This window comes from Podarcis cretensis (genome assembly GCF_951804945.1).
Source record: "Podarcis cretensis genome assembly, chromosome: Z".
Lineage (NCBI taxonomy): Eukaryota > Metazoa > Chordata > Lepidosauria > Squamata > Lacertidae > Podarcis > Podarcis cretensis.
In genome coordinates, this window is record NC_137184.1 from 42,031,270 (window position 1) to 42,045,632 (window position 14,363).

Here is a 14,363-nt window from a genome sequence, read left to right on the forward strand (position 1 = left end):
CGAGCACTTAGTTCATTCCTCAAGAAAAAAGGAATGTCAGAACATTTTGTATGCCAGAACGTACAAAAGTGTTTTGGCACTTTTAGTAAGAACCAAAACAGAGGGCTTTATCAGATGCTAGTCCTACTCAGAGTAAACTTACTGAAATTAATGGACCCAAGTTACTAATGTCTATTGACTTCAGTAAGTCTATTCTGAGTAGGACCAGCAATGATTACAACCCAGAATTCTACACCACATGGGCACAATCCTCATTATGGTTAGAATTGGTGGCATTCAATGTTACTGACCAGATCTGTGTAGAAAATTCTCATCTCATCAGTAACATAAAATTATTGCAAATTTGCATTTTTAACTGATTTCTGAAAGAATACCCTGAGGAAAGAAAAGCTGAAAAATACTCTCTCACAGAAGGTGCTAAGGTGTTCCAGAGAGAGGGGTTAGGTACCTTTACTAGCAGTCGTAAAAGGTAAGTCTGCTTTTAGAAAAGGGAGAGAAAAGAAGAGTCAGCACAAACAGATAATCCAATCTGGCAACAAAATGAGACTTTTTTTAATAGGTCCTATGAGACAATTAGTGATTATGCAGCTTTCGTATCCAAAATTTCCTCCTTCTACAGCAACACAAAACCTAAAGGTAAAAAGATGTAGTGCTAACTGGTAACAGTTGAAGCCTTAAAATGTGGCTTCTAAAAGAGCTGAGTAGAAGGAAGATGACCAGCTCAGATGTTCAGCCCTAGTAAGGTTGGGAAATTCAATTGGATCCTATCCCAGTAACTTTTAAATGTGTACTGTGCAGATACATATTTCAAAGAAGAACAATGCACAATCCTAAAAGGGCATCAAACTGAAACCGGGGAGAGGGGGGGTGCTATAAAATCAGCTACGGCCAGGTAAATTGGAGCACTGTGCTACCCACAGTTGCCTATCCTAGGTTTTGAATACTGACTTGTTTGAGTGAACTGCACTAGGCAAGGGTAGTTTTAATCCTATATTATCCCTGGGTCCTGGCCTCCAGTGTCTGCAGGACTGTGACAGACTTCTTTGGTCCCTGAAAAAATGAGTGGGGACACAGATGGGGACTTGCCCATTGCTAAATCATAGGTAAAAGGTAAAGGTACCCCTTCCCGTACGGGCCAGTCTTGACAGACTCTAGGGTTGTGTGCTCATCTCACTCTATAGGCTGGGAGCCAGCGCTGTCCGCAGACACTTCTGGGTCACGTGGCCAGCGTGACAAGCTGCATCTGGCGAGCCAGCGCAGCACACGGAACGCCGTTTACCTTCCCTCTGGTAAGCGGTCCCTATTTATCTACTTGCACCCAGGGGTGCTTTCGAACTGCTAGGTTGGCAGGCGCTGGGACCGAACGACGGGAGCACACCCCGCCGCGGGGATTCGAACCGCCGACCATGCGATCGGCAAGTCCTAGGTGCTGAGGTTTTACCCACAGCGCCACCCGCGTCCCTAGTAATCATAGATCAACACAAATTATAAACCAAAATGATGCACTTGAGTGACAAATCCAAGAAGGAAAGCACACACAACAACTGCCATCAAGGAAACATTCCCTCACAGCAGATCTGAGGTTGATTCATGGTTGCTTGGTCAGCGTCTGACAGCTTGCACATGTGAAAATCTGCCACAGAGAGAACTTTCAGATCACCACAAAATACAGCAAAGCTGAGCAAAAAAAATAAAAAAAAATGAATGAAATGAATGAAATGGTGATGTGTGTGCAATGTGTTAAAGAGCTGCATCTATTACTTTGTGCTGGGTCCCTCCTCCCTCCCTAGTTCTCCACACATTGTCTAGAACTTGAAGGATTTTGGAGGGGGCTGGGAAAGGGAGTCTATCACTTTATGTTGGATGGAAAGAGATTTTGCTCTTCCACAGAACTGAATAGCATGTGCAGGGAACTATTGGGAGTGCCTTGGAGGCACTTGGAAGTAGCAATACTCACACTGCTCCCAAGCATCTCTGTAGCACACAGTGGCAGGCTAAAGCTCTGCACGTCCCAGATTTGTGGGGGTGGGCAGGATTGCAGGCTATCACAAATAATTATTAGCTATCAAGGCCAGTCAAAATTTTGAAGCCCTCCAACTGGCCATTTTGAGCAGCAGCCAGTTGTTTAAAAATATGTTGCTCCAGTCAGAGATGAAAGGGACAGAATCACATTCATTTGATTATTTTACCAAACAATCAAAGCCCTGACAGTTTCTAGACCTCTTTAGTATTTCCTTTTTTTTAAAATGGCAAAAGAAATTCAATTGAAAAGCAAACAAATGCATACCTGGGGTCTCATTCGTGGATTCCATCGTACATAGTAGTTCACCCATAATTCTAAATGGCTTAGACTAGCAACTGGATATAGGACATGGTTTTCGTAGTTTACGTAGAAAGGGTTGCTGAATTCATCAAGCTGACTATTTATGTAGGACCATAAAGAGATTGTCTTTGTGCTGATCTCCTGAAGGAAAAATAATAATACTTGTAAACAATTATAATGAAAATATTTTCAAACCTCTAACTATTAAGGAAGCATTTTTACATCAATCTGTTGGCTGAGGAACATCTTTTGTGGAACTCGTGTGCATTGGGGCATCATCTTAGGTAGGTTCTCTGTTTGGGGTACACTTGTTTGTCTTTAGAATGCAAGCTAGAATACCCTGCCCTGTAAACAGACACAGAACAAAACCTCACAATTTCCCACAGTGGCCACAGTGCTGGGGAAGACTGGCAAAAATGAACAAACCATCTTCCAGGGAAACATTTATTTTCACCAAGGAATCCTCAATAAACCTACATGGAATGCCAGAACTACAAGGACCACAATAGGAAACACATCCACTCCGGTATTAAACTTGTAGATCTCTTGTGAAGTTTTGAATTTTACTAAGAGCTCATCTACACTTCTGGTTGTCCTGCCATTTCTCCCCAGGAAAATCCACTGCTTACCACTGAATCAGAGCAAACATCAATCGGGTTGTCTCCAGATTGACATTTGCTCCAATTTGGCACTGAAGAGCAGTTTTCCGGGGGAAACTGGCAGTGCAAAGGCAAAATGTCTCAGGCAAAACATGAGACAAGTGGAGAACAGCTCCACTGCTTTCTAGTCACAGAAGTGGAAGTGTGGACAAGCCCTACATTTTGCACTGAGTTTCTGTCTTAAGAGATATCATGGTCCCAAATTCGTTTCCTTTTAAGAAAAAGACTGGCAATATTTTGATGCAACAATAATTTCTTATGATTTTTCAAATTTAACGTTATCAAATAAGCTTCCATTGGAAAATACTGAATTTCTACCTCCAACTGTAAGGAAAAATAAGCTTAAAATGGTAAAGGTAAACACTGAATGCTATCAGAAGGGGGGTGGAACTCACTGAAAAGTAAGAAAATTACTGAGATGTCAGGAAAGAAAAAACACTTACGTACAGAAACAACGAGGCAGTATTTTAGAAAAGGGTTATAACCTATTTTTACCAGTCTCCCTATACCTATCTAAATACTCTGTTTCTAATTAAATGTCCATGTTTAGGTTTATTCTTAGCAGTTTTTAAATTCTATGACCAAATACAAACATCATTATGAAACCATTATTAAATCAAGGTTTCAGAATCTGAATTCTTATCAGCATCATCTTTCAATTTTATACTGTCTCTTAAATTGCATTTTTTTAAAGGGAGCTGCATTAGATTATCCATTCATGAGAGGGAGCTGCCTGGTAGGCACATACTTGGTGAGAATATGTAATTCAGCTCCATCTTGTGGTGCAATTGTGCAATTTGCTGTGCTGAATCAGTCACTTAAAGTCAGATATATACCAAAACACAAAAGGTTATGTTTGTACTAACATTTTTCTTCCTGGGAAAAGGGGGGTGACATAGTTTAGCATGTGCTTTCCCTCTGCTCTCTCTCGAGGTATAAATTAGCACGATTTGGCACATTAGCTGGGTGTTGTACCCAGGATCCTTCAAAATCCACTATTCATATTTCTCATGCAACTGACTAGAGAAAAATCCTGACTAGAGAAAAATCATATGTGCTGAACATATGGAACCACCTTATTTTGAGAACATTAGTCGATTGAGCCCAGTACTGACTACTCTGACTGGAAGCAACTCGCCAAGGCCTGCCAAGCTCAGAAGGCTTTTTTCGCCTTTCTATTTGATGTCCTTTTAGATGGAGAAGGAGGCTGGGACTCTCAACTTGCTCTATCACTGTCCCATGGGCTCCCCTCAGGTTTCATAGAGGCTCATGTTACCTAATGGATTCGAAGAGAGGGGAGAAGTTGCCTGTATTCGTGGCATCTGGTGCCTATTTGGTATGTCAAGAGGAATATGAAAATTCATTTCTAGGTGACATTTAAAAACTTTCAGCTCTACAGAACAGGCAAAACAGCCTCAAATTTTCTTTTGGCTCCTGTAAAACCATTACATGGGTGATTTACTTTACCTCTTTCATTCGCTGATGCTCAGAGTTGTATAAAAAGGTGCCAAAAAGACAGCTATAAAGATGATCCAAAATGGTGATCAGAAACAGCTCATTGAATTCAAATGCTGCTGGAAACTAAAACAACAAAATATTTTGTTATACTTTTTGTTAAGGGGAAACAGTACAGTAAGCTTGTGCACATTCAGCCTTATGTGTGTGGCAAAAAATTGTTTAAAAATTTAAGAGGGTGTAGGAAAGGGGTGAGGTTCTGGAGAAATGACTTTAGCAATCCCATCCGTTGTTGAACCCAATATGTTTTGACTATATGCAATTTTGGATTTAGGTGTGATCCCTGGAATGTAAGCCAGATTTCAGGCCTATTGTATTTTATTTGAACACACACACACACACACAGAGAGAGAGAGAGAGAGAGATAGAGAGAAATCTCTAATGTAAAATGCAGTATGAAGGATTACAAAATGTCAAAGAGACATTTAAATTGTAAAACTAGAGTGCTGTACTAGCATTTGGCAACTCTGGGCAAATACACTGTATTGGGAGGGTGTTGTTTAGGAAGGTTCCCATAGGCTCTTAGTTTCTTTTCTGTGAATTCAAGAGACTCAGGTCTTTCCCTTATGAAAGGAAGCAAAGGAGGACTAATGCGGCAGGACTCACAGAGGATTGAAGCCACATCCAAATAACTACATTTTATTGCAGCGCTTTTTTGTAACAAAATACTTTTCACACATGACAGTGTCAACTGGAGTTCATACACTATCTCAATTGCATTTCATCAAGATTAGGAAGATATTGTGTAATTGTGTGCGCGTGTGTGTGCTGAGCTCTTGCAAATGAAAAAGGATTCTTCTATCACTAGGAAATTAGAATTTTCTTTTTCAGGGACTCCACCATTCAAAATGTAGTTCTTGGAAAGAGTTGTCAGCTCAATGCTTCATCCAAAGTAGACCTCAGCGGCTGTGCTGTCACTTGAAACATTTTTACATCTGTTGGGGTGTGGATTCAATTCTGAGTTTAACAAGGCAGCTATTAAAACATTTGCCTACGGTATGAAGCAGTGATAAGTGGCATATGATGTAGTTTTAAGTATTTTTGCTGCATCCACAATAGAAAAATATGTGGCAATCTCTTTTAAGCGCTGCTGGATGGAGGCTGTGCCCACCACGCATAAGCGGAACCTGTCTATCCTTTTGTCCCCTTCTTCCCACCTCACCTCAAGCTTCTGACAATCTCATCCAATAAAAAGGCAGGAATATAGCTAGGTAAGCATTGCCATAACTTCTGGTCTAGGTGATCATTTTGAATTAACCTATAAAGCAGTGGTCATCAACATGGCAGCTGTGGGTACGCATGTGCTCCTGGCGAGCTAAACCACCTCTCACCCCGGCCTCTGCTAAAATTAGGTTTGAAATAGGTCTTCTATTGTAGCCAAGAGAACAAGTTGTACTCTATGTGTGTGTGCTGTGCTCACGACAGTTTCTATAAGGATATTCAAGCATTAAAACCCCAATAAGATATCAACTTATTTTAAAGCCAGAAGGCTGCTGGGTGTGGACCGGTGTCAAGGATAACCTTTTATGTAAGCATGTAGCTCACTTCCATTTGGCAGCATCTAGTGTAATAGGTGGTTATATAAAGACAAAGGTGCCATAAACCCTGTGAACTGGTACTGAGTCTGTTTCAACTGCTGCAAGTACAGGGTAATAAACTATATGAGGGCGAGAGCTCTTTTCTCTTACCATCTTTCAGGATCAAGACATTGATAAATGGTTTGGATGAGATTAAGAAATTGTGTTCTCTGAAAAAATATGAGGTGTCTGCCCTATGAACAATGTCCCAGTTTTCCCTTTTTGTTCTATTGCATTCTACTTTCCTCTCCTCTCAGGGCTATAACTGTTCAATGTTTATTTTAAATCTCTTGCTGGATTCAGATTTTGTACACATGTGGAACTGGCAAAGTCATTTCACAGTCCTTTACTAGAGGGCAACTAAACAGTTTATAGCAAGTAATAGGGAGCAACAAGGGAGATCACAAAAAAACCCAACAACAAGGCTGTTCTGAGTTAAGGGTCTGCCCCTAAAGGGTTTTTGCTGCTTCCAGGTGTTCAAAGCATTTTGGAAAATGTTCTCCTGCAAAAAATAGTTGCATGACTTTCCAAAAAGGAAGCAACATCATTTAACTGAGCATGCTGAAACAAACAAGGTAACATTAAACACCTCATTCATGCAAAGTTCAAATCACAGAAAAACAAGTGAGTGACTTTTTGCAGAGTAGCAAAGTATAACAAGGTCCCAATTTTCAAGCTGCAATGCAAAATATAAAGGAAGGGCAGCTTGAGATGAATTTTGTTGTTTGTAAAGGAGTTTGAAAGAAGTATTATTTAAATCCACAACAGAATTACATAATAGAAGTTCAGAATTAATTTAGATCTAGCAAGAGGGCACCAGCAACTGCCTTTGGAAGAATAAGCTCTCTGTGACAATCATGCTGAAGCAGTGTTGAGATGTGATTCACAGTTTCTCAAATCAATTTATTGGGAATATGAACTTAAGTGTAAAATGACAGTTATACAGATTTGTGGTATTGTGCATTGTTAAAAGAAATGCAAGTATCATCCATTTTATAAAATCTGCTCTAAACCTCAATGATAAATAGAATGCATCACTATTAATTTGGTCCTAAATAGGCAAAACACAAGAGTTTGTATACATTAGTTAATGCCTTTGGTATGTAAACTGGCTAACATATCACAGAGAGGCCACAAACAGCAGTTTCCCAAACTGTATTCATATTAAAAGCAAGGTTATCCATTCCATGTGAACTCAAGTTAATCAAAAAGCTTTTAATTTTCACTCTCAAATTTCTGTTTCTCTCCAGAAAATATTTTTGTTTTGTTATGTTATCATGTCATGCCAATAAATAAGTTGTATCCTTCCATGAACAGTTGGGCCTTTGATCTGATGTAGGCTTCTACTGAGGCTTCTACTGATGAAGAGGGAAGTGACACGAACATCTATGCTGTTGTCCAGGGTCCTACAACCCTCTGGATCAGACTATTGGGGCAGCGGGGAACTGATGAAAACTGCCATTTTGGTTAATGGAGGCTAGGAGCAGCCTTTCCATGGGGAGAACTTTGCTCACAGGATGACAGGCCCCTTTGTGGTAATTTCTTAATGTTGATCTTGCAAAACCTGCCAATTTAGATGTTTTCACCTCTGCATACATTTATTTCACTCTGCTGTGTGCACTGAACTAGTTCCAAAATTTCACTGCTCTGAAAGAAAGCATTACTTCCTATGTGGATTAGAAACAGAGAAGATATAATTAGAAAAATATCCTTACCTGCTTTGTCATTTGCCAAACGCAATCTATGAACTGAAGGAAAATGGGTGATCTGTCAGCATCAGCATGATCATCATCTCCATGACCTACACGCTAGTGAGGAAGAAAGAGTGTCAGGAGCAACGCTTCCTTTTTTCTTTTTCTTTTTTTGTCAAATGTATTTAAAATAGCTTTTTAAAAAAACTGCCCCAGAACAATTAAGAAGAGTTATCAGAAAAACTAGGTTTCTTCCAACAATTAGATACTAAATAAGCTACACTGAAATAACAACCAAAACTGATTCATGTTATCAGTCATGCTTAGTATCCTGGTGGGTAAAGAGCAGATCTTACATAGACAGGTGGCACAAGTTTTACAGAAATTTTATAGATAGGAGGAGAAATTCAAAAACCTTTTGAAATTACCATTGCAAACCGATGTCCAAAACTCATCCACTCCTTTTCTATGACGACCTCAAAGCCTTTGATAGTTCTGTAATGGCTGTCTAGCATCAGCATGGCTAAAGAGGTCAGCTGAGCTGTACGGTCCCAGCCGTCACTGCAGTGCACCACCACTGATGTTTTACCAGATTCGATTTTGTCAGCAATTCTCACGGCTCCTGAAAGAAGCATCTTTAAAAAGACGGTTCCAAGTTGAAATATCGCACCAAAGCAAACTCGGCTATAATACATTTTGTGATAAGAGCAAAACAACATCTCTGCATAATTGGACTGAAGACCTTTCTAGTCTAGCATTCTGTTTCCAGAAGTGCACAGCTGCATGCCTGAGGGACCTTACAAGAAGGGATGGCTTTTTCTTGCTTCTCCCCAGAGCCTAGCATTTAGAGGCATCCTGTTGCCGAACATGCAAGTATTGATTTAGTCACCGTAGCCAGGCTCGTGCAGAGGGGGGGGGGGCAGCCAAGTACATTTGCTTTGGGCCTAGGAGGGCTAAGCCAGCCAGGGGCACCCCCACCAGCAGCCTGCCAGACTTATACTGACATGCCAAGAGCAAGCCTCCCTCCCTGGGTCTAAGACAAGCTCTGCACAGGCCTGATCATTACTAACAGCTGTTGATAGACCTCCACAAATGACATATAGGCTGCATTCATATGCAATGCTAAATCATGGTTTACTATTATGTGGACAAACCTCCACAATCCCAAACAAGGCATCAAGCTCATGCAGACTCCCCACACCACCTCCTTCTGTACATCTAGTAGGAGGGCTTCTGCAAAGCTTAGTCCAGCATATAAAAGAACCTTAGTGTTACATTTCTTGTAAACCACTTAGAGGTTTTACTGCAATCAAGGGGTATACAGTGGTACCTCGGGTTAAGAACTTAATTCATTCTGGAGGTCTGTTCTTAACCTGAAACTGTTCTTAACCTGAGGCACCACTTTAGCTAATGGGGCCTCCCGCTGCCCCCATGCCCCCACTGTGCAATTTCTGTTCTCATCCTGAAGCAAAGTTCTTAACCCAAGGTACTATTTCAGGGTTAATGGAGTCTGTAACCTGAAGTGTCTGTAACCTGAAGCGTCTGTAACCTGAGGTACCACTGTATAATAATATATCATACTCTAGCCTATTTTAATAACAGAGTTTCACAATCCATTGCTTGAAGTCGGCTTATTATTATAAAGTCAGTGTGTGGAAATATGTCCTTGTAGTGCTAAGCCAAGGTTTAGCATTACATGCACACACAATGCTGAACAGATCAATGCACTAAACTGTTGCAGTGGTGTAACTCATTACCATCAACATTTCTCAGGTAGATGGGGTGAATGATTCTTGGCAGAATATATCTAAAAACTATGCCAAGCATGAATACTAAATCCCAATTACAACTGCCTGGAAAGCACATCAAGATTAGATCATTTGCTTAACCTGTGGGAAAGTTTGTTTGCTTGCTTCCTAAAATTTGTACAGTGGTGCCTCAGGTTAAGAACTTAATTTGTTCTGGAGGTCCGTTCTTAACCTGAAACTGTCCTTAACCTGAGGTACCGCTTTAGCTAATGGGGCCTCCTGCTGCCGCTGTGCCACAGCCATGCGATTTCTGTTCTCATCCTGAAGCAAAGTTCTTAACCCGAAGTACTATTTCTGGGTTGACTTCTGGGAGATGATGGCACCTGGTCAAGTCTCCACTGAGTCTCTGCCATGTGAGTAGGAGCTCTAATTATCAAATTACTCTGTTAAAAAGGCTCAACCTATGAAAGTAACTGCCAACTTTTATCAGTAAAAGACTGCGAGAGCTGTCAGGTGGATTTTCAAATCTCCCCTCCCTTTTGAAGCTACTTAAATCAACTTTGAAACCCCCCCCCCCTTGCAAAGTCCTTAAAACTGTGGGCTGGATAATGTAGCCCTATTTATTTCTGATTCCGAGCATGGTACTTACAAGACAATGTTGCAAGGAATTGGGGATTTCACCCACACAACCTGTAACAACTCCCCCAAAGAAAAAACAGGCCAAGATTTCAACCTACTTTCAACCCAAGGCTGATGAAGCAAATTATCCAGGAAACCTTCCTTCTCATGAGTGGTCTTTTGACCATACCTGGATTGGAAAGGAGGAAAAAACTAACGACGAACGTGAGGGAGTGGACCTGGCAACCGAACTAAAACAAGCTGAGCTAGCCAAAGAGGGACCTGAAGCAAGTCTAGAACAGGAGCTACTCCTGGAAAACCTAGAAGCCAAGTTAAACGAGCCTCCCCTCCCCTCCCTATCAGGAGAGAAATTAAGGCACCCTCCCCGGACTGAGACAGACAAATGGCCAAACAGCCCAAGGTTACAGCACCCGGACAATTTTATCTTCTACCTGTCAGGGATGTATGAAGAGTTACTCAAAATCCATTCTACACAGATAAGCAAAGAACTTGAGCCAATTAAAAATTTCCTTTTGGAAAGCTTGAACCTGCTTACCACCCTAACTGAATTAATTAAGAGCCATGAGGTCGCTTCCCCCCACATGAAATCTAGTAACAGGACTAATGGAGATGAAACCAAGCCAGGACTCGATTACAAAAAAATAAACAGAAACAATTCAGTGCAGGAGGGAGGGTCCCTTGCTCCCAGGAAACTGGCCTTAAAGAGAAAATGCCCAACGCAAAAAAAGAAAAAGACCAAAAACATCAAATTGGGAGGCCGAAAGGAACGGCGACCCACCGTACTAAAAAAATGAATTTCCAAAAGCTCTTTAAGCTGCTGGAGAATATAACAACAAAGAACTTCTACAACCCAAAAGAAAATCACAAACTCATGTGCACCGATAAAGCACTGAGGAAAAGCCCCATGCCCTAGCAGAACACACACTGCTCCCAAGCAATCAACCCTTCTCATGGCGTCACAAGGAAATCCCGTCTATCCTAACATAAGAAAAAAGGTTCAGGACAAAACAACACAGATTCGCTGGAAGCTAACATTAAATAATCACAAACTTGCCTTCACAACTCTACCCACAAATAGAGGTCACCCATCGTATGCTCAAAGAAAAGTACCGTATTTTTTGCTCTATAGGACGCACCGGACAATGGGACGCACCTTGTTTTAGAGGGGGGAAAACAAGGGGGGAAAATTCTCCCCCTCTCTGCCCAGCGCCCCTTCAGCGAAGCGGCAGGAGGCGTTGCGCAGAGAGGGGGAGAATTTCCCCCCTTTTGTTTTCCCCCTCTAAAACAAGGTGCCGTTTAAGGTGCGTTCAGTCGCCTTCAGGCAGCTACCTTGGAACCCTGGAGAGCGAGAGGGGTCAGTGCACACCAACCCCTCTTGCTCTCCAGGCTTCAGGTTCCTTTCGACCTGCTCTTTGGGGCTGGTGGGGGGAAGACCTCCACCAGCCCCCAAAAGCAGGTTGGGGAGTAGCGGAAAGGCGCGCAGCGGAGAGGCTGCTGCCATAGTCACGCGTCACCTCTTCAGCTGGGAAAGGGTCGCGGGGCTATGGCTTCTTTAGCCCCGCACGCGCTCTCCCGGTTGGAGAGGTGACGCGCGGCTATAGAGGCTCTTGCCATAGCCGCGCGTCACCTCTCCAGCCGGGAGAGGGTAAGCGGGGCTTCTTTAGCCCCCCGCGCTCTCTCCCAGTTGGAGAAGTGACGCGCGGCTATAGAGGCTCTTGCCATAGCCGTGCGTCACCTCTCCAGCCAGAAGAGGGCAAGCGGGCCTTCTTTAGCCCCCCGCGCTCTCTCCCAGTTGGAGAAGTGACGCGCGGCTATAGAGGCTCCTGCTGTAGCCGCGCGTCACCTCTCCAGCCGGAAGAGGGTAAGCGGGCCTTCTTTAGCCCCCCGCGCTCTCTCCCGGTTAGAGAGGTGACGCGCGGCTATAGAGGCTCTTGCCATAGCCGTGCATCACCTCTCCAGCCGGGAGAGGGTCGCGGGACTATGGCTTCTTTGCTCCATAGGACGCACACACATTTCCCCTTCATTTTTGAAGGGGAAAAAGTGCGTCCTATAGAGCGAAAAATATGGTAAATATTCCTGAAAAAATCAGCATAGTCACCAGGGTACTTGTGACAGCAAAAAAATATCACCAATGTAAAATTCCTCCCACATCATATGGCCCAAAATAGGGCTGTAGTGACTTTTAAGGACAGGTTCTCAACTAAAGACATAAAGACAATTCCCTGAGGGCTGGTTTGCTTGTGCACCTTTTTTTCGAAAATATTGAAGACACTTTACCACTTCTGGGAGCATATAGGCCAGCCAGACCAAAAACCAAAACCAGAACTGCAGAATCCAACAGCACTGGAAACGTTAAGCTGCCCCACCCAGAGGCTGGCAAACTCAAACAGTCGGGCAGGCGGCACAAAACCTCACCCTCATTAAACAAGTTAGAAAAGGATTACCCCTCAAAGGATGAACAACTCCTAACAACCTACCTCGAGCAGATCCAACTTTCCCAGGATGCACTAAATGAAAGACTGTTTACCATAAAGAAGTTCCTATCACTTCTAGCCCCGCCTCCTCCCATGGAATTTAATTACATCAATTGCAAATCAAAGCCTTTTAACCAATGAGGAATGGACAACTTGATGATATCTGTCTCCAAAAGAAACGGGCTCTTCTACACCCCCTCCAATAGCCCAATCCAAAACGCAACAAGTCAAACTAGTGGTGCCAGCGCCGGGAATCGGCTCAGTCTTCGTGGACTGCCTGGGCATCCTAGAAGCTATTCATGCAGAAGAATGAAATAAAGTCTTGGTGGGTGGCTGCCCGGACGGACAAATTAATACCCCTAAATTAGTCTTTCTCTCAAAAGGCTCCCCCATTTCTCCGCATCTTGGCTCAATCAATTCAAAGGACCTGAGGAATCAGTGGCAGAAAACAGCTGTGAGTGCCTGGTATCTAAAAACCTAAGAATCAACTACTGCCCTAAACATCCTCTCCTGGAATGTAGCCGGCTGGTCCAGATGCCTCTCCCATTCTACAGACATTCCCTTCTACCATCAAAACTTTAATATCATCACCCTACAAGAGACATGGGCGGCTGAAAACCCATCATTTGAAGGATACTATACATATGCAGTTAGAGCGGTCACAGGCAGAGGACCAGGGAGGCTCAAAGGGGGGTTATGCATCCTGATCTTACTATGCCTAAACGCCACCTGTAAGGAGCTGTCCCCCCTAGATCATCTAGCAATGGCCCTACTCATATCCTGGGGAAACTGCAGTTTACTAATTATTAATGTTTATATTCCCCCAACTAGCAAAAACCCAGCATTGAGGGCAACTGGAATAGACTGGATTCTTATGTCAGGTTACTGCTAGCAGCTTATCCAGCAAAGGTCCTGCTAGTGGGTGACCTAAATGCAAGGTTATGGCCTGATGACCCCAGTTCAGAAACTAAATACAGTGGTACCTCGGGTTAAGTACTTAATTCATTCCGGAGGTCCGTACTTAACCTGAAACTGTTCTTAACCTGAAGCACCACTTTAGCTAATGGGGCCTCCTGCTGCCGCTGCGCTGCCAGAGCACGATTTCTGTTCTCATCCCGAAGCAAAGTTCTTAACCTGAAGCACTATTTCTGGGTTAGCGGAGTCTGTAACCTGAAGCGTATGTAACCCAAGGTACCACTGTACAGGCATAAAATAGGGTACCCTGATGCCTCTGGCCAGGAGGCTTTCCAACTACCAAGGCAGTCAAAGGACCAACATTCAAATTTTGCCAGAGCCTGCCTCCTCAAATTCTCTCGACAGCTAAGTTTTCATATCCTAAATGGTTGCACCAGGGGCAATATCACCGGGGAATATACATTTATGTCTGGGGCAAAAACCAGCATAATTGACTATATGTTGGCTGGCAGCAAATTGCTAACAAAAATAGTGAATGTGAAAGTGCTCCCATTCATAGAGGGGGACCATTTCCCTTTGCACCTGCAGGTGTCTCCTAAAAACAAGTCACCCTTCCTGAGAACAGTATACCCTGCAGAGATCACCGAATTACAGTGACCTGGCTGCCAAGTCAAATGGACCCCCGCACTTGACTCCAAACTGAAGGAGATTCTAACCTGTAAAAAACCCCGTACAATTTTAACTGGCTCTGGGAATAATCTTAGGATTGAGGACTCAATTTCCAAGTATGAGAGCCTGCTCCAACAATTAAAACCCCATCTT

General features: G+C 43.0%; 1 protein-coding gene across 4 annotated transcripts in view; it reads right to left on the reverse strand.

The window, feature by feature from the left end:
• The window catches only part of MTMR1 (myotubularin related protein 1), a 63,579-nt gene that overhangs the window by 13,621 nt on the left and 35,595 nt on the right, over nt 1-14,363 (reverse strand). For all 4 annotated transcript variants that reach the window (XM_079962786.1, XM_079962784.1, XM_079962785.1 and 1 more), the window contains 4 exons: nt 8,194-8,400; nt 7,790-7,882; nt 4,450-4,563; nt 2,288-2,464 (listed from right to left, as the gene is read on the reverse strand). In XM_079962786.1, coding sequence (XP_079818912.1) covers nt 2,288-2,464; nt 4,450-4,563; nt 7,790-7,882; nt 8,194-8,400 — 591 coding nt within the window. The remainder of the gene's footprint in view (nt 1-2,287; nt 2,465-4,449; nt 4,564-7,789; nt 7,883-8,193; nt 8,401-14,363) is intronic.